Source organism: Puma concolor, chromosome B1, assembly GCF_028749965.1.
Source record: "Puma concolor isolate L17-30 chromosome B1, mPumCon1.1.hap2, whole genome shotgun sequence".
Classification (NCBI taxonomy): domain Eukaryota; kingdom Metazoa; phylum Chordata; class Mammalia; order Carnivora; family Felidae; genus Puma; species Puma concolor.
Window position 1 is genome coordinate 14,060,121 of NC_141670.1, and position 25,304 is coordinate 14,085,424.

Genomic DNA, 25,304 nt, shown 5'->3' on the forward strand with positions numbered 1-25,304 from the left:
AAGCGGGGACTACCTGAATAGAGACGAGTCAAGACACATAAGCTGGCCAGTACGTGGGCTGTCGGTATCATGATGTGAGGTCAGTACAGCAGAACGTTTAAAATAAGAACCGTACCTGAAATGTCAAGACGTGTGCTCACTCGTGCTGCTATAGATCCGTTGTTCAAAGTCTGTTGGTCAGACGATGAATTAGCCAGAAAGTAGCTAAGTGACTGAGGAAGGAGAGCAGATGACGAGGCTGATTTGGCCCTGGCCCGCATGTCATACAAATAGCTACTAGTTCAGCCTGTGCAACATTATACGACACAAGAACAAAGAAGATTGCTTAGTATCCCCGGAACTAAAGAAGGAAGATACATGAAAAAATTTTTAGAGGGGCGCCCGGTGTCACTCAATCAGTGAAGCGTCCAACTTTTGGTGTCAGCTCAGGTCATGATCTCACAGTTCGTGGGTTCGAGCCCCGTGTCAGGCTCTGCGCTGGCAGCGTGGAGCCTGCTTGGGCTTCTCTCTCTCCACCCCCCCCCTGCCCCTCCCCCATGCACGCTGTCTCTGTCTCTCTCAAAATAAATAAGTAAACCTAATTTTTTTTTTAGAAAGGACAACACATTTGGGTAGATAGTGGCATTTTTTTCTTAGATCAAGCATCCTCCTTTCCCTCTAAAACGTACTTTTCTTTACCAAATCCGGCTTGACCCATCTGCTGCCTAAGCCTACGGATCCTCAAAATCTAGATCTCACGAAACAGGTGTTCGTCTTTGCCCACAGAGCCCGACTGCCCCTTTATGTCTCTAAAATGCATGAGACAGCAGTCTTATGAGAGAATTCTTCAGGAGGCCCGGAAGGAAGAGACTACCAATAAAATGGGTTGCAGGAATCTATCTTTAGCCACTCCCCTGACACCCACATGGTGGTGTCGTGGGAGGTGACTCTCCTGTTTGGTTGGACCCGGTTTCTTTAAGGCTCAAACACTTGTCATGCGTGTAAGGCCACCAGCCTTTCAGAACTAAGGGCAGTGTTTTACCTACAGTACAGGCCCTGACAAAGATCCCAACTCTTAATGGAGTCAACCAGGCTCCTCCCCAACATGCTTCTCAAATCTAGCTCCAGGTATCAAACAGAGGTTGTTAGGGAAGATCATCTGGACAAAGGCACGCAGTGGAATAGAAGATTTTTAAGTCACCTGGTGGAAGTGACAAACGAATGGTCGCTGGACCGGTAATTGTCCATAACATCTCCTAATGGAGCGTGTAGACACTTTGGAAACCACGACACTAGATCCTGCCCTCACTGGGGAAGCTTTCCGAGCAAAGGATCAGCAGTGCATGGCCGGCCTTGGCTTATGAAGACTTCTCCAACTCTTCCTTCGCCTGCAAAGTTAACCTCCCTCGGGCTCAGCCGTTGCCCATTCCTATCCCAGAACTCGCTCTGATGGTGAAGTTGCTAAGATCAGAGAGAGGGCAGGTGAAGAGCTGGGAACGGGTCGCCCTGAAGTGCAGCGCGACCTGGGCTGGGGTGTCAGACCAGGACCCTGTTTTGCCTCATTCTGTAGGTTCTGGAGTGTTTCCATTAGCCTCTGAAACGGCCCCCCGCTGTGGAACACGGGCTGTACCCTAGGCTTTCACCTTCCCCTCCGCTGGGATAGCCTTTGTATTTCTTATTGTCACCAGGAAAGACTCTTTGGTTGCACGTGATGGAAATTCCACTCAAACAGACTTAAGCTTTTAAAAAAGAAACACTTCTTAGCTTATATCACTGAAAAACTCAGAGATCACTGCACCTGGGTGTTGACACAATGGTAACAGAAATCTGGGCTAATTCGTCTGTCAGCTCTGCTCGTGCCGTGGTGGTACCACTGTCTGACTGTCTCTTCCCCAGAATGACCCCCAGCGGCTCTACGTTTACATTCCACAGCATGATAACCCCAGTACAAGGAGACAACCTTGTTGGGTGGTTACTGCGGCCTGGGTGTGAGCCTGACCCTCATCGGCCCGACGTATGCCCCCTGCCCAAAGGAAAGTTGAGATTCTGTCCCCAGAAGAGAGGGGTATGGATGCTGGATAGACAGAAGGAACAGATTCCACTCCAGGGATATTAATAGCTGTCCACAGCATTTAGTTTTAGGATAACCAGGGAATACGCGCCAATAACTATTTCATATAACGAATAAATTCCTGTTCATCTCAGGAAGGATCTTCTTCTACTCTTTTTCTCCTTCTTCCCCCCCCCCGCCCCCCTCCAAATTATAGCCTTCTCACTCGAGAACGAGAAAAGTCGGTGCTTTCCATGCCCAAGATTGGCAAAGCAGCTCTCCGGCTCCCCCTACATACTTTGATAAGCATCCTCGCCCTTACCTAGCATACCCACTGAGAATCTCACTCAGTAGAGGCTTTCTTGATTTGATTTGATTTGTTTTAATGTTTATTCATTTTTGAGAGGAAGAGCGGGGGAGGGGCAGGGAGAGGTGGGCAGAGGATCCAAAGCAGGCTGTGAGCTGACAGCCGTGAGCCCAACACGGGGCTCGAACTCACAAATGGTGAGATCGTGACCTGAGCCGAACCCAGACACTCAACTGACTGAGCCACCCAGGCACCCCAGGTTTCTCGATTTTAAATGGCTCCCCATAGCGTGAGCCCACTATGCAAGCCTCGGAATGCCAACACCTTGCCAAAGGCAATTCTGTCTACCTTCATAGAAACTCAAGATACTTATGAACAAGGTGATTTCTCCAAAATATGTGATCTCTGACAGTTGTTACCATGTTTTTATCTTCCTAACTAGAGTTCCCTCCGACATCTTGCTTCCCTGTCTGGTCCTCTAGTGGTTAGGTCCCCTGTGGGTTCTTACAGCATGGGACTCAAGTCTTCTCTTAGAGACTGGGTGACTGAGGGCACAGAACTACTAAACTTTATGCAAGAATAGTGATATGCCAAAATACAATGCCAGCAGTGATGCGGCTTACTTGTAGGTAGAGTTTTTTTGGTTTTTTGTCCTTCAGAAGTATGACTTTCTGGGGATGTGTCAGGAAGAGTTACCTAGAACAGGTTAGTTTTGTTTTGTTTTGTTTTGTTTTTTTAAGTGGAGGCTGATGATAATGGAGAGGAAAGCACAACTCAGTAGAGGTTAGTCAGAAATTAGAAAGATAAAAACAGTAATGAGAGAGAGAATACAAAGGAAAGGTTCAGACTGCAAGGAAATGTAGGAGTGTGCTGGCGGTAAAAACAGAAATGGAAGAATGAATGAAATGTTAATGTAAGCAGCAGAAGGAGTGTGATGAATGGGCAGGAGCCGTCTAAGTTTGGAGATTACCAAGTGAAAATAGGAAATGTTTGAAAATAGAATCTTGAAGACTTCTAGCAGGAAGATGAGACTGTTGTGTTCTCCAAACACATATTCAAATAAAAATTAAATAAATAAAAGAGAGAGTAACAGAAGTGGGAAGAAAGGGGGGAAATGGCTTTAATAAAGAAGAGGGGCGCCCAGGTGGCTCAGTCGATTAAGTGTCCAACTCTGGATTTCTGCTCAGGTCATGATCTCACAGTTTGTGAGTTCGAGCCCCACATTGGGCTCTGCTCACTGTAGAGGCTGTTTGGGATTCTCTTTCCCTCTCTGTCTTCCCCACCCCTGCTCGTACTCTCTCTCTCAGAATAAATAAATAAATGTTAAAAAATTATCTATAGCTATGAAAAAAAAAAGTAGAGGAAGAAGAAAAAAAAGGGAGGGAGGGAGGGAGGAAGAGAGGAAAGAAAAGGGAAAAGGAAAAAAAAGGATTACAGGAGATCATAAGTACTTCCCGAGAAGATTCCAGATATCAGAACACAGAACGGCATTCAGAGACTCAGAGCATTAAAATGTATTTTCCTGGTGGATCATGATTTGGGGGACAAATTAGTATGAGTTTGAATTTTTTTTTTCAATGTTTATTTATTTTGGGACAGAGAGAGACAGAGCATGAACGGGGGAGGGGCAGAGAGAGAGGGAGACACAGAATCGGAAACAGGCTCCAGGCTCCGAGCCCTCAGCCCAGAGCCTGACGCGGGGCTCGAACTCACGGACCGCGAGATCGTGACCTGGCTGAAGTCGGACGCTTAACCGACTGCGCCACCCAGGCGCCCCATATAGAGTTTGAAAGACTCTAGGAGAGACTCAGGTTGTCTGAACCCTTTCACTCCCCACAGAATTTTTAGAGCAAAGCAAATCACATTCAAGGAAAGAGAAGCCCAGCTTGTACCCTTCGAAGCAAAGCTCCCAGTAGCTTCCTGATAGTGTATGAGAACATGAGGTTTTCCCACGATCTCTGAGTAAGTTTTAGAGGCGGAGGAAAGCCAGAGGCACACAGGCTGAAACTCCAAGTCCACCCTCGTTTCACAGCCATTACCAGCAGCTGCCACGTCAGGCTTCGCAAAGTAGAAACGGGCAGTGCACGGGACCTCTTCAGAAACAGGTCTCTGTGTTACACGTCTCCACCCTAAGAACCTCTGCAGAGGGCACCTCGGTGGCTCAGTCGGTTAAGCGTCGGACTCTCAGTTTTCAGTTCAGGTTATGACCTCGCAGCTTCGTGGGTTCGATCCCCACGTCGGGCCCTGCGCTGACGGTGCAGAGCCTGCTTTGGATTCTCTCACTCCCTCTCTCTCTCTGCCCCTCCCCCACTCATGCTGTCTCTCTCTCAAAATAAAAGATAGACTTAAAAAAAAAAAAACCCTGCATTAACGAATTAATTTTTTGGTAGTAACCATAGTATACACACAGTGCTTTCTCAATGCCAGTTTGCGAATTGCCATTTCTCACACGGTTAACTGCTGTCAGCAACTTGCTGTGCATATTTCCGCTCCTTCTTCCATGAATTTATAGGCACATTTATGGTTTTAAAATTAAGTGGGGGGGCGCCTGGGTGGCGCAGTCGGTTAAGCGTCCGACTTCAGCCAGGTCACGATCTCGCGGTCCGTGAGTTCGAGCCCCGCGTCAGGCTCTGGGCTGATGGCTCGGAGCCTGGAGCCTGTTTCCGATCCTATGTCTCCCTCTCTCTCTGCCCCTCCCCCGCTCATGCTCTGTCTCTCTCTGTCCCAAAAATAAATAAAAAAACGTTGAAAAAAAAATTTAAAAAAATAAAATTAAGTGGGATTAGTGCTATTCTAAATTTGATTCTGCCAAAGAACCTTAGAGATTTTTTTCAGCCAGTAAGTACGAAGAGGCGTACCTTAGTCTTTTTAAGAGAAACACAGCTGTAGTCACTAATGTTACCACTACTCCGTTTGTGATAAGTGTTAGCAATAACTTCGTGTTGCTGGGTTTTTTTTTCCCCGCTCTTAGTATAAAGACAAGTCTGTAGTGAATCTGTGTGTGTGTGTGTGTGTGTGTGTGTGTGTGTGTGTGTGTGTGCCTGCATATAAATCCTTATGTAAATGTACAAATATTTCTTTTGGGCAGATGTTAAGAGGCGAAATTTCTAGGTGGAGGGGTGTTTAAACTTTTTAATTTTCGTGGCCAAATTGCCTCGCATGTGGGTTTTGCCGCTATGAGCTTCATCAGAAGGAGAGTGCTTATTTCTCTGTGCCCATGGTCTGCAGGTGATCATTGTACAGAAACAAAACTGTCCAACAAGTGAAAAATAGGAATGTTGTCTGACAGGTGAAAGTGACTCCCATCTTTATTAATTTCATTTGCATTGCTCTGATTACTGGCTAGATTGATGATCCTTATCTATGTTTCTTGGCCATTTGTATTTCCTCTTTTGCTAATTGTTTATTTATTTCTCTGGCCCGTTTTCTTCCTATTAGTTGTTTGACTTTTTTTTTTTTTTTTAATTTTTAGAAGTATTTTGGTAGATGCTACTTAACAAATTCTTTGTTGGGTGTGTGGCAGATGTTAGGTATCTTTCATCATGCAGAAGTTTTCCCTGGTAGGAGGCAGATTTTTATAAGGTTTATCTTTTTATGAATTCTGGGCTGTGTCTTCAAAAATAAATAGGGCCTTTTCCTTTGAAAGATTATACATAGTGTTTCATACGTTTCTTCTAATGCTTTTTATACCTTTGTGGATTGTTTAATGTCCAATTAATCAAGACCTCTATTTTAAAATAATAACTGTTGGGATAAAAAAAGAAACCAGAATTCAAGGATTAGCATAGTACTGGGGGTTGGAGAAGGGTGAGCAAATAAAACCAGAAGGTGTCTCTGCTGCCCCTTTAAGACATCATTTTGACCCGTTTCAATCTAATTATCTGTAGGAACCGAATCCATTCTTCCCTTCCTTCCAGAAAAACATTGTGCGCTGACATAGTGCCAAGAAGGATACTAGATACTGGGGATATGATGGCGAGCTCAATCAGCTCTCAAGGAGCTTCCCAAGCCATTGTCTGAGCTGCTGGCTGAAGCAATTGGGACAAGGGCCTGGGGGTCAGGGCGTAGAGAGAGGTCACGGTCTCCAGGCAGAGGAAACCATCAGACTGAAGTGTAGAGAATGAGGAGTTGGGACACGCCTGGAACTTGGGAAACGAAAATGTCGTGGAGATCTTGTCAGGGGACCACGATGGGGGCTTGAAGGCTGGTTTCTAGGAAATGGAAAGAGACTGATTCAAGAGATATTTGGGGTGAAGGAAAGAAGGACCTGGTAATTGACTCAGTGCAGAGAAAAAGGAAGGGAGGAGTCAAGGATGACATTTAGGTTTCTACTTGGAGAGACTGGACGGATAGATGATGGAATCATTCACTGGACTAGGAGATACAGAAGAAAGCAGCACATCTAGAGAAGATTAGATGTGTTTTAGATGCACTAAGTTTTTGATGCCTGTGTAATATCCAAATGGAAATATCTGGAAGGCCGTTTGTAGATTTGAAGTACAGAAGAATGATCAGCCTGGAGACATACATGAACATAGAGACCAAACCCGTGAAGAGACCACTGATACAGAAGAACAACAAGAGTAGACAGAGACACAAACATGATCCCAGTTCCGTCATAAACGAATTTCATGCGTTTCACAGAATGGTGACTTAGAAAAGTAATGAAAGGTAGACCTGGACACTTCAAAAGTTCTGAAGTCTATGGATAAATTCCCTCAGAATAATTTATATCTTAATTTATAATTTCTATCTCTACCTCTAACTTGGATGGGGGAAAGGGGCTTCCTAATATTGTGGGGAGGGGCGGTGGACATTATCTTTTGAGTAAAAACAGAAAATTCATTAAAAGGAGATTCACCTGTTGGGATGAGCACTGGGTATTGTATGGAAACAAATTTGACAATAAATTTCATATTAAAAAATAAATAAATTTAAAAAAATAAACCAAGGAAAAAAAAAAAAAACAAGTTCAAGTAGCCATAGCTGCTGAAAGAAGAAAGTGAGTTTTGATAAGCAGGTTAAAGCCAGCATAGAAGTAACCTAGGAAGAGACTTGGAATCAGAAGTTTTAATAATCTGACAAAGTATGTATTGTCTAAATTCGCCCAAGACAATGTCAAGAATGATTTGAAGAGCACGAGGAAATAGGCTGGGGTAGAAACATTAAAGCAAGACCAGAGGCTGGCCAACTATGACCTCTGGGCCAAAGCCTGTATTTGTAAATAAAGTTTTATTGGAACACACCCATTCATTTCCATAATGTTTATGGCTGCTTTCGCTCTATAAAGGTGGGGCTGAACAGTGTGGGACACTGCATGGCCAACAAAGCCTAAATTGTTTACTCTCTGGCCCTTTGCACAGTAAGTTTGCCACCCACTGTTACAGTCCAATGGAAGCCTAAGGTAAGATGAGAACATGTTTTAAAATGATAACCAAGCAAGAATTTTCAGGATTGAGTGGACAGAGCATAAACTAAATTATCTGCTTTAATGTAAAGCAGATAATTGAATAATAATGTATAATAATAATGAATAATAATGATGAATAATAATGTAGGCAGATAATTGAAGTTGTTATTCAGTGGGTTTTGAGCACTTCTGATTTTCTTTAGATTTTTTTATGATTAATTCTATTAGAGATGATGTCTACACGAATACAAATTTAAGCTGACCTGATATTCCTGATACTACCTGGAATCTCAATGATTTTGAGAAGCTATTCCACAAAGACACTTTTACTACCCTGTACATTTGGGCAAGTGGGTAATCAACTTAGTTGTACTAGATAGCCCTAAGTACAAAGAATGACAAATGTTTTCCCAAGTTATAGGGAGCCAGATTCATAACCATCCATCAGTTGCTTGGGCAAGTTACTGATAAACTCTGCAGAAAAATAACAAACTGTGTGTCCCTGCATCTTGGCTGTTGAAAATGAGATTCCTTCTCTGATTGATGTTAGCAGAGAGGCTTGTAAAAATGCATTTCCAACTGATTAGTTCAGAAGGTGTCAATCTCACGCAGTTTTATGACCTGCAGACTACATGCCAGATGCACATTTGCTTTTCATAAACTAACAAAGATGAATGGCTAAATTTGAGTATTCTTCTTGGGCAACTGTACCATTTATTGCCTAAAGGAAGACACTGGGGGAGTAGTGTCAGGAAGGAAAGGATGGGGGCAGTTAACCTTTATTTTTCAAGATTAATGGAGATAAAATACAATAATTGGAAGTACCTTCTCTTCCAAGTGAGTAATCTCTTTCTAAGCTAAAGGATGAATGTAAGGGAAAAATTTGCAAGAATATAAAATGTTTGTGTAAAATGATTCTCCCAAGCATATGCACACCCACTCAAAAGTCATGGAGTGAGAACTCTGAAATAGATCATAAAACACGTAATTAAAGATTCCTTATAAGGGGCGCCTGGATGGCTCAGTTGGTTGGGCGTCCAACTTCGGCTCAGGTCATGATCTCATGGTCTATGGGTTCGAGCCCCGTGTCGTGCTGAAAGCTCAGAGCCTGGAGCCTGCTTCACATTCTGTGTCTCCCTCTCTCTCTCTGCCCTTCAGAACTTGTGTTCTGTCCTTCTCTCTTTCTCAAAAGTAAACATTTAAAAAAAAATTTTTTAAGATTCCTTATAAAATCTCAATATATAATCATGAGTTGTTTCTGGAAGGGTTTTATTTTTTAATTTTTTTGAAGCCAGAAATGATACTGAGACAACGGTTCAATAGTCTACTATAAAAATCTGAGTCTTAATAACTGCTTCTCTTTCTTTGAGAGAAAAATACATACAACGTGTTGCATTATCATATCTTCATGAAAAGTAAGCCTATAAGCAGAGTTTTATCCTTCTTCCAAAAGTATGGAGAAATATTTAGACATTTATCATCTTCGTGGCCTTTTGGCCAAGAAAGTAGCATTTTGATAAATTTATATAAAATTTCAAAGCTCGGTTTAATTTGATTTTCTTAAAATATGATTTAAAACTTTTATCAAAGGAATAAAACTGCCCTTTCAAATAATGAATGCATCTTTAAAAAACATGATGGACATCTGCATAAAAATGTAACTATCACAAGGAAACAATACATAAGAAGATCTGCCTATCAGAAATTCTGACTCATTGTGACTCATTGTGGTTAACAAAGCAATTAAAATACTAACGTGAAAGGAGCCCAACACTATAAATTTAATTCAAGTATTTGTGTATTCGGCTTGTTTTTCAGCTACAAGGAAAATAGTGAACAGACTTTTAGTTACTGTCTCTAGATAAACTAAATCTTTCTCAGTTGTAAGTGACAGAAAATCTAACCCAGACAGGCATAAAGAAGAAGAAAATAGCTTGGCCTCTGCACCTGAAAAGCCCAGGAGCTCCAGTCCGGCCTGTTGTAAAAACCTTAAAGATGCCACTGTGACCTATTGTTTTTGTCTCCAGCTCTTGGCTCTGCTTCTTGAATGGCTGCATTCCGAACCAGGTTCTCCTGGATTGGCAGCTGGAGGGATGCAGTCACCCCAACCTCACAGCCATACAGCTTCAAGCCTGGGAGGAGGTGGGGGGCGGGGCGCGGGGGGCAGGACCTGCAGACAGTTCCTGAAATTCACTCCAGCTCAGCAAGTTCAGTTGAACCAAACATTTCTGAACCAAACGTGAAGGGGGAAATGCGAGTGGACAGAGAGGGAGGGATGGACACCTAAATGACTACGTAGAGCTGTTGCCCAAAGAAACCGAAGGGAGTATTAGGAGAAGTCACAAGTGTTCCCTGCCTTCTAAATGACTTAAGGGCATTGATCCAGGGGGCACCTGGGCTCCTCAGTTGGTTAAGCGACTGACTTGATTTCTGCCCAGGTCATGATCTCACTGTTCATGACATTGAGCCCCGAGTAGGGCTCTCAGCACAGAGCCTGCTTGGGAGTCTTTCCCTCTCTCTCTGCCCTTCCTCTGCTCTCTCTGTCTCTCTGTCTCTCTCTGTCTCCCTCTCTCTCTCTCTCTCTCTCTCAAAATAAATAAATAAACTTAGGGAAAAAAAAAGACATTGATCCAGGACCCCTCGTCTTTGGTTTCTGACCTTACTGTGTCGCTGTTGACATACTTTTAGACTGGGCAACATGACTCAGTTTAGTCTCTTTTTCTTTTGTCTCAATTTGCTGTCAGATAATGGAGGGGAAAACTTACATTCTATTAATAAGAGTGTCCTCAAGCAAAAACAAATGGCTAGTGTGTTTTTTTGAAACTAAAGTTACTAAAAAACACTCGTGTAAATAAAATACGTAGGTCAACTAGATATTTTCGATTGAGTTTGTCATAATAGGGTCACACAAAGACCTGATACCTGGGTTTAAAGATTTTTAAGACCATTTGATCTCCCAAGAATGATTTAAAGTCTTCAGAAACTAATATTTTATTACTCTGTACTGAGACATGTAATTGCCAAGCAGATCACAATTCATCTATCAGCTGGCCAGTGAAAGAATGATCTTAAGGGATAATGTCACCAAATCATCATAACCTGACACTCTTGTCCACTGATGAGTTGGTTTATATGTTTCAAGCAAAATACCTACATGGGGCATTGAATGTCATTTCCTTTTGATGTTCCTGGAGAAGGCCCTAGCAGATTCTTTCTACCCGCTACACTTTTCATGTCACCAACACTGCGGGTCAGTTTTCTTTTCTGATAGGCTTCTTATCATTTATAATATTATGGCGTATTTACATTTGCCACATTTTAAAGTAACACCTCCATTTTGGCAGAGGCATACCAGGGGCCCAGGATCCTGTTTAAAATTTGAGAGTTACCTTAATTTTATTTGGAACACACTTTACCTTCCTTGGGAAAGCTGTTTCCTTGAAAGATGGTTGACTAATCTCATCCGTTTTATGTTGATTTGTGTTTGCTTCATTTCACAGACTTTCATTTTCTGGCCCTTTCCCAAATTTTAGAACTTCTCCCTAAGCAGTTTCCTATCCATTCACCAATCGCGCTCACTGTGTTAACTCCTAGTACGTTTTCTTTAAAATACAGAAGGCTTCAGTAACTATACTTAAAAATAATCTGGGGCGCCTGGGTGGCGCAGTCGGTTAAGCGTCCGACTTCAGCCAGGTCACGATCTCGCGGTCCGTGAGTTCGAGCCCCGCGTCGGGCTCTGGGCTGATGGCTCGGAGCCTGGAGCCTGTTTCCGATTCTGTGTCTCCCTCTCTCTCTGCCCCTCCCCCATTCATGCTCTGTCTCTCTCTGTCCCAAAAATAAATAAAAACGTTGAAAGAAAAATTAAAAAAAATAATAATCTATATTCTTTCAAGCTACTAATAGATTGTTCTAATCAGTAATTTTTAATTTCTTAATCAGAATCAGTCATCTCCGATCTAAACACTTACTCTGCGTGAAAGCAGCTGCAAATATTGTATTCATATTTCATCCGTTTCCAAAAAGTAGGCCTCCTAGAAATTACTCTCAATTGGGGTGGGGTGGGGGCGGAGATTCATTTGATACGAAAGAAAACGAACCAACAAACAAAACGTAGCGCACAAAACGTTAGTCACAGATTAAAAGAGGAGTTCTCTCACTGGCTTACACTTCTCTCTGCAGATGGGCTCGTTGACTGTATGGATCCTGATTGCTGTTTACAGAGTTCCTGCCAAAACCAGGCTTACTGCCATGGACTGCCTGACCCTCAGGATGTCATCAGCCAAAGCTTACAGTCCCCCCCGCAGCAGGCCGCCAAGTCCTTCTATGATCGAATCAGCTTTCTCATAGGGTCTGACAGCACCCATGTCCTACCTGGAGAAAGTCCTTTCAATAAGAGGTTAATGCATTTTTTTTTTCCTTACATAGATGTGTAGCGTTGTTATCAGTAGTTACGTGCACTTTTTACGAAATGCTGATGACTGAATTTGAGGGAAGTGCTTTTTCTTTTAATGCAGTTTTTCCTCTTTCGGCAAATTCCTCACCAAACTTCGCGTTTCAAGCATTTTTGACACAGTTCACATACTTTGTCAATTTCAGCATCCGAGCCATAACGGGACATCCCATTAAGGAGTCCATAAATCTTCATTTAACTAGTTGATTTTGTTAGCACGGTTGGACATGTTTCAAAAGAAGCAGTGAAAAGACCCCAAAAGGCAAAGCAGAAGTGAGCTTTTTTTTTTTTTAGCTGAGCTCGCTAAATAATATAAATTATGAATTAATGTAATGGAACTGCTAACGGCATCACAGTAAGATTGCATAAGCTGTTTGACTGGTGCTTTACAGAGCAGTAATGACCTGAAAATAAACCAGTAAGTGAAAGCAGGTGTCTTGTGTCTCACTGAGTAAAAGAAGATGATTTACGCTGGAACTCCTGGATCTGCAGTAATTTAACAGCATTAATGCAGTTAGACCCAGCAGTTGATTAAAAGTTGTTGCACAAATGTGCCTTATTGCCCCTTTAAATCTTGTACTCCTTGGTCCCTGCAGATTTACGGGTTGCCTTGGAATTAATTGGAAGGTATACTTTTCTTCATGTAAGCACCAGATAGATGACTTATGAAAAAGCGCAGTTTATAATTTAAAAAATTCATCTCTAAATTATTGGTCTTGATAACTCTCCAAAAACCAGACTGCAACAAATTAAAAACCCAGGGTAAACACCAGGCATTTAGAGAATGTGAATTGCACCGAATTAAAAGGGACATTGTCTTGGGAGTATTTCAGGTCTGGTTTGGGGGAATAACAAGTGTGGGTGATGGTGTTATTTTATCCTTAGGATGAATTAGCTCTAAATCATGGTACCGTTGGCCTGAGGAGACAAATGCTCATTCTGATTCTTCTCCTTTTCCCACAGCCTTGCATCCGTCATCAGAGGCCAAGTACTAACTGCTGATGGAACTCCTCTCATTGGAGTAAATGTCTCGTTTTTCCATTACCCAGAATATGGATATACTATTACCCGCCAGGATGGAATGTGAGTTAGTCCCACTGCACTATCTTTTTTTGAAGTAGTTTCAGTATAAAAACTAGGCATTCTTCTATCACCCAATATGTGTTATTGTTCCATTTAATATAGAACTGCGACAACTTTTAGACTCCAGAAATCTGTGACGATGCACATGACACAGACTTAAAGTCCCGTGCTCACACAGCGCTTTAAAAGTTGAGCTCATGGGGTGTGTGGGTGGCTCAGTCGGTTGGGCGTCCGACTTCGGCTCAGGTCACGATCTCGCAGTCCGTGAGTTCGAGCCCCACGTCGGGCTCTGGGCTGACGGCTCAGAGCCTGGATCCTGTTTCAGATTCTGTGTCTCCCTCCCTCTCTGACCTTCCTCCCATTCATGCTCTGTCTCTCTCTGTCTCAAAAATGAATAAACGTTAAAAAAAAATTTTTTTTAAATAAAGATAAATAAAAATAAAAAAGTTGAGCTCATTTACCAAGACGTAACAGTGTTGTGATTTTGTAGAATTTTCTTTGTCTTAGAAGGTTCCTGTTGAAATATTTCGAAGTGATATTTCATAAGCTCAGATGGCTCTGAGAAAAAGAGTAGATGGGTAGACAGATAAAGCAGATACGGGAAAATGTTAATGAATTGGTAAGTCTAAGTAAAGGGTATATGGGTGTTCATTGTATAATTATTTGCATACTCTCATAGATTTGAAACCCTATGATATAAAAGTTGGGGGGACATCGGCTATCTTTATAAAGCATATTTATTTATGCAGTTGAGTGTTGTTGGAAGCTGTATGGGATCCAGATAATTCACTGAGCAATCTTGTTTTTTCTTAGGTTTGACCTGGTGGCAAATGGAGGGGCTTCCCTGACTTTGGTGTTTGAACGATCCCCATTCCTCACTCAGTATCATACGGTGTGGATTCCGTGGAATGTCTTTTATGTGATGGATACCCTAGTCATGAAGAAGGAAGAGAATGACATTCCCAGCTGTGATCTGAGTGGATTTGTGAGGCCAAATCCTATCATCGTGTCCTCTCCTTTATCCACCTTTTTCAGATCATCTCCTGAAGACAGCCCTATTATTCCCGAAACACAGGTAGAATATTCTAGCAGGCAGTCCTTTTTAAGGAAACCGTTTTTCAGATCGTGCAGTGTCCCAAGAATCTTTAAAAAGGGTTGCAGAGGGGCGCCTGGGTGGCGCAGTCGGTTAAGCGTCCGGCTTCAGCCAGGTCACGATCTCGCGGTCCGTGGGTTCGAGCCCCGCGTCAGGCTCTGGGCTGATGGCTCAGAGCCTGGAGCCTGTTTCCGATTCTGTGTCTCCCTCTCTCTCTGCCCCTCCCCCGTTCATGCTCTGTCTCTCTCTGTCCCAAAAATAAAATAAAAACGTTGAAAAAATAAAAAATAAAAATAAAAAGGGTTGCAGAATTCCAGCACTATCCTAAATATTCTGTAGAATGAAACATAGAATGTGGGGTGTGTGTGTGTGTGTGTGTGTGTGTGTGTGTGTGCGTGTGCTAGAATATATAACACTGTGGTAGGATATCTAGTTATTTCTTAAAGATCTATTCAAAATACTTTTTTGTTCAGGCTGTACTATATGTGTATATATTTACTGGTTGTAGCCAAATAGAAAAACAGCTTAAACTCAACTAGCTGATAACGTCTTTGCTCACGCACTCACTGGAAAAAGCTTTTGGTACCTGTATGTTCCTGACCTCCTGGTGGACATGGTAACAATTAATTATGGTCATTATTCTCAGTAACTTAATGTTTTATTATAATTGTAAGTAAAAAATGTTTCAGAAGAGATGACTTTTTGATTTTTAGCAGCAAATATTTATTAATTGTCGCAAGATATTTTTACCTAAAAAGCTTGATATTAGGTCTTACGTTCTAATAATTTATAGCAAAGCCTATTCTCCTCAGGAAAAAAAGAAAACTAACTTTTAAAAAAATAGCCATACTGTCACTATTCCTTTTATCTACTGAAATATCTGTAGATTTTTTTCCTTCCTATTTGTTTTCAGTTAAAAATAATTTTGAGGGGCACCTGAGTGGCTCAGTCGGTTGAGCATCCGACTTTGGCTCGGGTCATGATCTCATGGTTCGTGTGTTCGAGCCCCACTGCTCGTGCGTTCGGGCACGTGCTCATGGCTCGTGCGTTCGGGCTCTGTGCTGACAGCTCGGAGCCTGGAGCCTGCTTCGGATTCTGTGTCTCCCTCTCTCTCTGCCCCTCTGTCTCTCTCTGTCTCTCAAAAATGAATAAATGTTAAAAACAATTTTTTTTAGATAATAATAATTTTCAGTTTGGGGCACCTGGGTGCCTCAGTTGGTTGAGCGTCCAACTCTTGATTTCGGCTCTGGTCATGATCCCAGGTTTCTGGGATTGAATCCCACATAGGGCTCTGTGCTGATAGTGTGGATCCTGCTTGGGATTCTCTCTTCCTCTCTCTCTGCCCCTCCCTTGTAGACTCTCTCTCTCTCTCTCTCTCTCTCTGTCTCTCAAAAGTAAATAAATAAATGTTTTTCGAAAGGAAATAATTTTGAGGTTTTAAAGATAGGACATTAGGTACAATAATAATGGACTTTATTCATAAATAGCCAAGTAAAAATATGTGGTCTGTAAAATAACAGCAGCACATAGCCGCTTTGTCACATTCATTCTTCGAGTGTTTATTGAATACCTGTTCTGCACCAGGCGGTGTTAGAATGGAATGAAGCAGTGAGCCAATCAGATGAATGCCTGCCCTCAGGGAGCTTGCCAGCTAAAAGGGGGGAGAGACAACAAACAGACAAATGTATGTCCGGTTATGAATAAGACTCATTTTTCAAAGGTAAAACAGGGTAAAACGGATCGGGGTGCCATTTTACGAAGGGTGGTCTGGGAGGATCTCTTTGATAAGTTGATATTTCAGCAGAAACTTTAAGAAAGTGAAAGAGTAGATAGAAGGGTCTTCCAGACAGCGTAAGGAGCAAGGTCAGAAGCTCCGGGGGAAGAGCATGCTTGGCCTATTCACAGAACGGCAAAGAGGCCAGAGGGTAGGGCTTGAGTGAAGGAGTGACGCCCAAACCCAGAGTCATTGAAGATGGTGGCAGGGTTAAGGACCGTGTGTGTACTTTGAGTCATTGGAAGCTGTTGGAAGCCCAGGCCTTAAATAGATTTAACCTTGAAGCAGTGTCTGTCTGTCTGTCTATAGGGGGCAAACTTGCAGCAAACCGAGTCACTGAAATGGGTTGCAGGTAGTCAACAGTTGCAAGAATACATGAAGGGTTCTTTTCCCCATTCCATCAAACAGTCAACCAACATTTGGTAGAAATTTACTGAGAGTCTAATGTGTACCTGGTACTCTACTAGGATAAAAAGATTAGTGAGGCATGGCTCTTGCCACTCTAAAGTGTGATCGAGATTTGAAAGAAGAACTCTGAAAGTTCAAGAGGGGTCCATTCCTAAAGAAGCCAAAAAAAAGCATCACTGAGGAGGTTGACCTTCAAAGGAGGGAAAGGATATTCCAGATGGAAGAAAATGTGTAAGCAACCACATGGTGATAAAACCAAATAATGTCATATGAAAGCTGATGGACCATTTAAATGTAGGGCATATAAAGGGAAAGCCTGAGGCCAGGTTATCATACAGTGGAGACCTTGAATTCTTTAGACAATATGGAACTGGGGAGCCCATGGCATTTTTCCAGATTTCTCTAACGCTAACTCAACTGACAAAACGTGTAATTGCTAGAAGGAAACAGATGGATCGGTGAACTGACTAGTGTTCGCTGTATTTCCATGCACGTCCAGCACGGAGACGGAAGGTGCCCAACATGCACAATGGCACTAGAGAAGATGAAGCAGATTAGACTGAGATTTGGAAGGTAGAAGTGACAGGATGTATTTCTTTATTTTTTTTTTGACTGGATAAATAATTTTATTTATTTATTATAAAATAAAATACTCATTAACTTATTATCAAACAAAAAATAACAATAACAAAATTAGAGAAAGTAAGCCTTTGTGTTTGTAATTTTACTGTTTTTTTCGTTTTATTGCGCTTTCTAACTGAATATGTAATGGGGTGAAGAATGAGGCTTACAGATCAGACAGCTGGTAAAAAAAAAAAAAAAAATAGGCTTAATGGTTTATTTTTTCCACTCTGGCTAGATTTACTTTTCCCTCTAATGCAAAATAACATGGTCAAGTTCAATTACATAGGCGAAACACATGTTTTAATAAATCAAATTACAGATATTTGTTCCATGGAAGTAGGTTAATGATGACAAAGATAGTAATCAATTATTAAGATAAGAATAACACATGATATCTTGAATTAGAGACGCAGCCTCTAGAAGATCACAGGAAATATATATTAATTAAGGAAAGGACTGCCTTATGTATAGAAAACCTACCAGATTTATGAGAAATTATTTTGGAAATAAGAGGAAACAAATTATATGCCTTAGGGTTCGATCACTTACATTTTCAGAGCCATTCAAGAGTCACAGAATCTATTTTTCAAGCTCACCCATTGGTATTTCACCCCAAAGATAGAAGAACAATGAGTTCTATTTTCATTATACATCCTGTAGCCTACAGCCACACAACAATGCTGTCGATCTTAAACGTAATGGTCTCCCTGAGTCTAACAAAGCTCTGGAAAGTTTCTGTATGTCCGTAAACTATTTTGCCTGAGACAGTCCGTGGCCGGAATCCGTTGGCATAGTTGGGAAGGAAAACCCCACTTGTAATAAATAGGAACAATATCTGTGAGAGCATAGCAATGCCTTCTTGATCCACTAAATTGCCTCACATCTCTCTTCATGCCAACACTGGCTCACAGGCCAGCATGGAAGTTTGCTTAGCCCACTCTTTTGTGCTGCTTGTTTATATTGAAACTGACCACCACAACCTCACTGTCGTGGGTTCCACTTAAGTCATTGAAACTCAGAGGTGACAGCTAAGCATCAATCCTAGCTGCTCCACGCGAGAGGAGCTAAATGCCACTGACCACTGGATCGCCATTCTGAGATTTTTCTAACACAATCAGATAGTCCTTTCTGTCTGAACAAAGAAACTTGATAGGACAATTATGAGGAAAGCTTTGCGAGTGTTAACTTAATTCTTAGTAGAGAAAGTGTTGACTTCCTGGTGCGGATCCTTGAGCATAAATGGCCTTGTGCACTTTGCAATATGTGTCTTGTGGTAAACCTGGGAAGAGTGATCATTAGTAACCAACCTAATCGGTGCTTCCTAATTAGCATCTGAACCCTCTGGAAAGATTTTACACACGACGTAAAATATATTTTCAAAACAATTAATGTTTTGGCCTATGTCGGTATGCCTTTGTTAGCATTCATGGAGCCAGTCACATCAATGGGTAGGCTGGAGGGTTAAGAATGTGATTTTTACCAGTTTGTAAAGGAGATCATTCGTAGGCAGGTGGTTATTTTAACTTTTTACAGTCCAGCTTCAACTCGAAAAGGATACGTTGAGTGTCTTGCCTGTGCATTCAGTAACGCATTAGTTGTTCTCTAGGGAGAAATTTATGCAGCTCCGAAATACTAGTCCATCCACCATCCTATCAAAAGTCAGTGGTGAGTCCTCACTCAGTGTCTAATTATAAGGACTTGCTATCGTTCTGTTACCTTTCCACATGGATGTGGAATTTGCTACAATTTAACCCAAACGAATTGGTCTTGTTTTGTTATCACTCCTATCTTTCTAGGCTGTGACCAGTCAGCTGCTGAGGCTACAGGCCCAGGTTTCCTCCCTAAATGAGCCAGCTGGCATAGGCCAGATCTTTGGCCTAGACCACATCCCTGCGCTAAGCCAGCCATCTTACAAATGTCTGCTCTAATTCTCCAGGGTGATGGGGGTGAAAGATGGGTTAGTGAGAGTCGGCTGTGACTATAGGCCAACAAGTCAGTGCATGTCAGCCCGATGGAGCAGTTACAGTGACTTCCGTGTGAGGAATAGCACCTGAGGTATGATTAACTCAAAATAAATGACAAGAAGCTTTTAGGAGGAGAGAAATTGGGCTGGCGGCAGAGTTATTTTTAATTATTGAATAAAGTCACAGCTCAAATGTGTATTTGTGAAGAGCAACTCTTTGATGTCTTATTTTAGTTGTTCGTCTCAATTCTGTGGAATCTCTTTTTTTTTTAATTTTTTTTTTAACATTTATTTATTTTTGAGACAGAGAGAGACAGGGCATGAATGCGGGAGGGTCAGAGAGAGAGGGAGACACAGAATCCGAAACAGGCTCCAGGCTCTGAGCTGTCAGCACAGAGCCCGACGCAGGGCTCGAACTCACAAGACGGCGAGATCATGACCTGAGCCGAAGTCGGACGCCCAACCGACTGAGCCACCCAGGTGCCCCTGTGGAATCTCTTTTACCTAATAGTTATCCACGATCGCAGTTTTAAGCTTCCGCTTTTTTCATACCTAGGTACTCCATGAAGAAACTACAATCCCAGGAACAGATCTGAAACTTTCCTACTTGAGTTCCAGAGCTGCAGGCTATAAGTCAGTTCTCAAGATCACCATGACCCAGTCTATTATACCGTTTAATTTAATGAAGGTTCACCTTATGGTGGCTGTCGTCGGAAGACTCTTTCAGAAGTGGTTTCCTGCCTCGCCAAACTTGGCCTACACTTTTATATGGGATAAAACAGATGCGTATAATCAAAAGGTCTATGGTCTATCTGAAGCTGTTGGTAAGTTCCTTATCAATATATTTTCAGCCAAAAAAAAAATTATCTTGAAGTCAGAACTAATATGATATTATCTTGAAGTCAGAACTAACAAATCACCCACGAAACTCATTGGATAAACAGATGGGAAGGCAGTAAGATTGTCCGTGGGGAGTTCTAAGCTGGTTGGTTGAGACCTACCATGGGAAAAGGGAGTGTGTTTGCATATGATGAGACAGCATCCCTTTTTTCTGACTGAAATTATACATTAGAAAACGTTCTGAATGACAGTCTACGGTGTCCCATCCTTTTCTCCCATGTTCTCCTTCCTTACTGTTCTCCTTCCTTTTCTCGTTTTTTTTCCTTACAACTTTGTCTCCATAGCTTTCCTTATCCTTTTTGATGTTTTCCGTATCTGACAATTAGGGTGGTTTCAGCTCACAAGGGTATTTGAGAGGATATAGACAATATTTGTGTTCAGAAATTATCTCAGATCTTTTGACTAGAAGGAGTCAATTCAGTGCAATGACATTCTTAAAACATCGGGTAAAAAGAGGTTAGAGTGGAAGAGAGCCAAAGCATAAGAGACTCTTAAAAACTGAGAACAAACTGAGGGTTGATGGGGGGGTGGGAGGGAGGGGAGGGTGGGTGATGGGTATTGAGGAGGGCACCTTTTGGGATGAGCACTGGGTGTTGTATGGAAACCAATTTGACAATAAACTTCATATATTGAAAAAAATAATAAAAAATAAAACATCGGGTAAACCAGTTGTTTCACTGAATGATGGGACAGTGTGATCAAAGATTGATGTGAAGAAATGTATGTATGGTATAGCTTCACACTCCACCCAAGAACAGCAACAAGCGATGAATGCCTTTTGTTCTACCAATTTCTACCTGAGAGTATTCTTATTCCGGAATTAATATATACCTTGGGCTTGAATTAGTTCAATCAGATAATTACCACTTCTCCCTCTGCTTTGTTCTAAAATTTAAAACCCATGTTCCATTGTGACTCTGAATCTTCTCATTTGTGATTTGTTCACATTAATCTACTGCTGGTGTTATTGTTCATTTCTGATGGTAACGTGAATATGATGCCATAATCAGACTATCTTTTTTGCTATATTGAACCTTACTTGTTGTAAATATCTTCCACAACTGAATACTCTTGGAAACTACGCCGCTATAATTATTCAGATGGAAAATGTAATTTTTAAGCTGTTATCATCTGATCACCACCCGGGGCTGATTTGTCTGATCTGATTACTTAACCAGGTGCCCAGTCTGGTCTTCATTTTGTGCTGTGGACCCCTTGTGAAAAAGTGGTGTGAGGGGGAAAAAAAATACTAATTTCCTATCAAGTCGATAGAAAAATAATACTTGAAGATCGCTTTTTTTTTTTTTTAGAAAAATACCTTTTATGTGGCCAAATCCTCTCACACAGAAATAAACGCTACTCATAAATGAGTAGAAATATAGTATTAGAACACGACTACGAAGAAAGGCGTTTTATCAAAAACAGTACGTTGCGTCTCTGCCTGTAGCTAAGATGAACTGTGATTTGTCTTGATTCCAGTTTCAGTTGGATATGAATACGAGTCATGTCTGGACTTGACTCTGTGGGAAAAGAGGACCGCCATTTTACAAGGCTATGAATTAGACGCTTCCAACATGGGTGGTTGGACATTAGATAAACATCATGTGTTGGACGTTCAGAATGGTAAGATCCTGTTCTCAGTTGATTTGCTTTCCTTCGGATGGATTAGACTGTGGCAACATTTCATCCCATGCATGCTGTAGGATTAGAAGTAGGAGAAAAAATATATGTTTCCGGGGCGCCTGGGTGGCTCAGTCGGTTGAGCGTCCGACTTCGGCTCAGGTCACGATCTCGCGGTTCGTGGGTTCGAGCCCCGCGTCGGGCTCTGGGCTGATGGCTCGGAGCCTGGAGCCTGCTTCCGATTCTGTGTCTCCCTCTCTCCTGCCCCTCCCCTGTTCATGCTCTGTCTCTCTGTGTCCCAAAAATAAATAAACGTTAAAAAAAAAATTTTTTTTAAAAAATGTTTCCAAGACCATAGAAGTCTGAAGTGGGAACTACCTAACATTCTTCTTGCGGACTTTGAAACATTCGTATATTCATCACCAAAATAGTTTTCCCATTTGATTATAAATGACTTTAATGCTGCATTGAAAGTATTCTATGTGGTCGTCCCTACCACAGATTTTCTAGGAGTTTCTATATCTATAGTCAGTCCGTGAGTTGATCCACAGTGCTTCAGGAAGGCTTACCAAAAAAGGAGTGGGAGGGGACTTTTTTAAAAGTAAAGAAAAAATAAAAATCCATGTACTTTCCCAAAATATTTCTCTTTTTTGGTAATTTTTTTAATGTTTGTTTTTTGAGAGAGAGAGAAACAGAGTGTGAGCCGGGAGAGGGGCAAAGAGAGAGGAAGGCACGACATCCGAAGCAGGCTCCAGGCTGTGAGCTGTCAGCACGGGGCCAATGCGGGGCTTGAACTCACGAACCGTGAGATCACGACCTGAGCTCAAGTCAGACTTCACTGACTGAGCCATCCAGGCGCCCCACCAAAATGTCTCTAACAGATCTTAATCCTTAAGTAGTCTGAGTATGTCGATTTTTATTTTCAGTTCTTAAATTGTATGAGAAAAAAAATTGTTCTCTTGCTCAAACTGGGTTCCTATACTCTTATTTAACTTTGTAAATATGAGGGAAAAAATACATGAATAATTTGAGAAAAGAGCATTCCTTATAGTAGGCCTTACACTATAGGTGAATATGCCCTGGAAAACCATGTATCAGATATCACAAACCACAAGACCAGTTACTTGACAAAATTTGACCAGCATAGTCTCATAAAGAATATCATTGATATTAAACAATTTCTGTTGTCCTCGCTGTGTGTCTAACATTTTGCCCACACACCAGCTACTATCTCAGATAATTTATGGGCACTTTTCTAGAAAAGCGGAGCCTTCGTGCAACTTACTGTAGCCACCTGTCCTAAACCACGTCATTCTAATAACTCTCTACTCTCCCTTTGCAAATAGCCAGAGAAGGAGATGCCACAGTCTTGGAAAAATAATCGAGCTTTGACTTTGCAGAGGTTTTTGGAAGGTTCAGAATTTTGAACGGAGCATGTAATACGACTACGTGTTTATGATTAATGGTCACTTTTTCAGATTAACGTTACTTTGATACTTGTTCTTTTTATTTAAAAAAAAATTGTTGTTGGAGCCGGCGAGGGTGCATTTTCAGCTTCCGAATGTACTCAATCTAAAGTAGTTTCTAAGCCAGGGCGTGAGAACCCGGTGCCTTACCTCTGGAAGAATATAGTACTGAGCAAACCAATAGTAAGAGGAAAACCACACCGGGAAGACCCTCCATGCCTTTCCTACTCAGCACCCACAGTGCCGAGCTCTGTCCCCATTCCAGCTTTGCCCTGGACGTCAGCTTGCCTCTCAGTGAGCACCCCGGAAGGTTCTTGGGGAGCAGAGCTGACGGCGAATGCCACGTGCGGCACACGCGTGGGGAAAGCGAGACTCCCGACCAAGAAGGCCGCTCCGTATGTTCCCTCTAATCATCGGCGGTGTCTGGACCAGTGGTATTTCAGGCTGTGCCGAATGTGCTCGTGGCTGCTCTTGATTAAAGTCGGGGAAATCGTATTTCACGGAGTGTGACCGATTGCTGGATTTCTTCAGAAGTTTCTTTATAAACAAAATGGGGGGAGCCTCTCTAGAAACGTTTTAGTTATCGTGAGAATGTAAGGTACGGCTCGCCACCAGCTAGCCCCAGGATTTCACTAAGAGATCGTGAACCAGTAGCAAAGAGCTCCAGGAAAGGCCTTCCCATAACAGTGTAATCCAACACTGAGTACAGTACTCAGGTAGAGCTGAGAAAGTTGTAGATATTCTGTATATGTATATATAATAAAAATACACACACTTTCTCTACCGGCATAATATATGGTTCGCTTTTATTAAAATATCAGTTCCGATGTAAAAACTGGGCTACCCAAAATTCTGTCCTCCAAAAACTGCTATAAAGTATACACCGTATGTTGTTTTTAAATGTGTGTTAACCTAATTCCCGGGGTAAACCGATTGTGATTTCACATTTCATCCAAGAACAGTTTGACAAGTAGGGGCTTTTCAAAGTGACATGTGTCTCATTGAATAAACAAAGTGATTTGTAATCACGACAAGGTGGATGAGCTTTGAACACATTTTAAAGAAGAAGAGAAGGCAAAAATGGAGACAGTGACAGGTGTTTGTGCAGACCTGGAACTTGAAAGTAAATATTCTAATGTTCGTGTTTTTGTTCTGTCATAATAGAGGAGAATCATGAAGGACCAGTCGTTTAAAGTAATGACTGAATAAATCAGGCTCAGCAGAGAAGTAGGCTGACTGGTGGGATTCTTTGGATGAAAATTACAGACGTGGCTCGTACAGGAAATGGTAGTTCCCTAATTGTCAAATAACGTAATCACAGAAAGAAGGATCTTAGGTATCACTAATGTCTTCTTTGAATATTTAAGGCAAAAGGCTTTTCATATGTTGTTATGATCCAGCCTTATTTAGATTATTTTTCTTAAATTTGAATAAACCTGTTTTATCTTTCCTGATTTCTCTATGTAACTGTTCTGTGATTATTACATCACTCAAATAGCAGAGCATTCAAAAAGTAATCATAGAATCCACCTAAAAGCGTGCTGAGCTCTAAGAGGAACATAATGATTCTGATCTTCTGATCTCTTCTCCACTTTAAAATTATCCCAGAGTGGGAGGAAAAAACACTTTCTCGTGTTTCCTGTTTGTTCTTTCTGGGGATTGATTCTTTTAACAGTGTATCTGCTAAAAAGTATAAGCGTTGGCTTGAAGAACTGCTTTGAAATAGAGAACGTTCAATAAATATGTAATATGTACAACTTCCAAAGTCAAAATAGGTGGTTTATACAGATAATAACACACTGAGAAGCATCATGAAATATGTATGGAGTGATAACAGCTGACCGTCCAGTATACATCAGACCAAAATGAAACCATTGATCTGATCTGTATATAATAATGGTAAAGGAATAAGATAAGAATCTCAACTCAACTCTAGTTTCTAACTATGAAAATGTTTAATATTCATTCGGGATTTTGTCTCAGATTTTCATTGAAGACCATAATGGAGCAGACTGGCGTTTTGTCTTCTTAAAATTGTTGGCACTTGCATGCCTTAAAGCAGAATTCTCTTTAAATAATAAATTGCCTCTCCGTAATAGTTTCGTTACGTTTGGAATTTTGAATTACTGAATGTGTGGGCATCCTCATGTCAGATCAGAGAATAACCAAGAATGTTC

The 25,304-nt window shown here is 41.6% G+C and overlaps 1 protein-coding gene across 20 annotated transcripts in view; it reads left to right on the plus strand.

Moving 5' to 3' along the window:
- TENM3 (teneurin transmembrane protein 3) overlaps positions 1-25,304 on the plus strand; it is a 1,294,211-nt gene that overhangs the window by 1,214,816 nt on the left and 54,091 nt on the right. For all 20 annotated transcript variants that reach the window (XM_086703136.1, XM_086703140.1, XM_086703142.1 and 17 more), the window contains 5 exons: positions 11,926-12,142; positions 13,160-13,279; positions 14,093-14,354; positions 19,698-19,965; positions 21,521-21,664. In XM_086703136.1, coding sequence (XP_086559262.1) covers positions 11,926-12,142; positions 13,160-13,279; positions 14,093-14,354; positions 19,698-19,965; positions 21,521-21,664 — 1,011 coding nt within the window. The remainder of the gene's footprint in view (positions 1-11,925; positions 12,143-13,159; positions 13,280-14,092; positions 14,355-19,697; positions 19,966-21,520; positions 21,665-25,304) is intronic.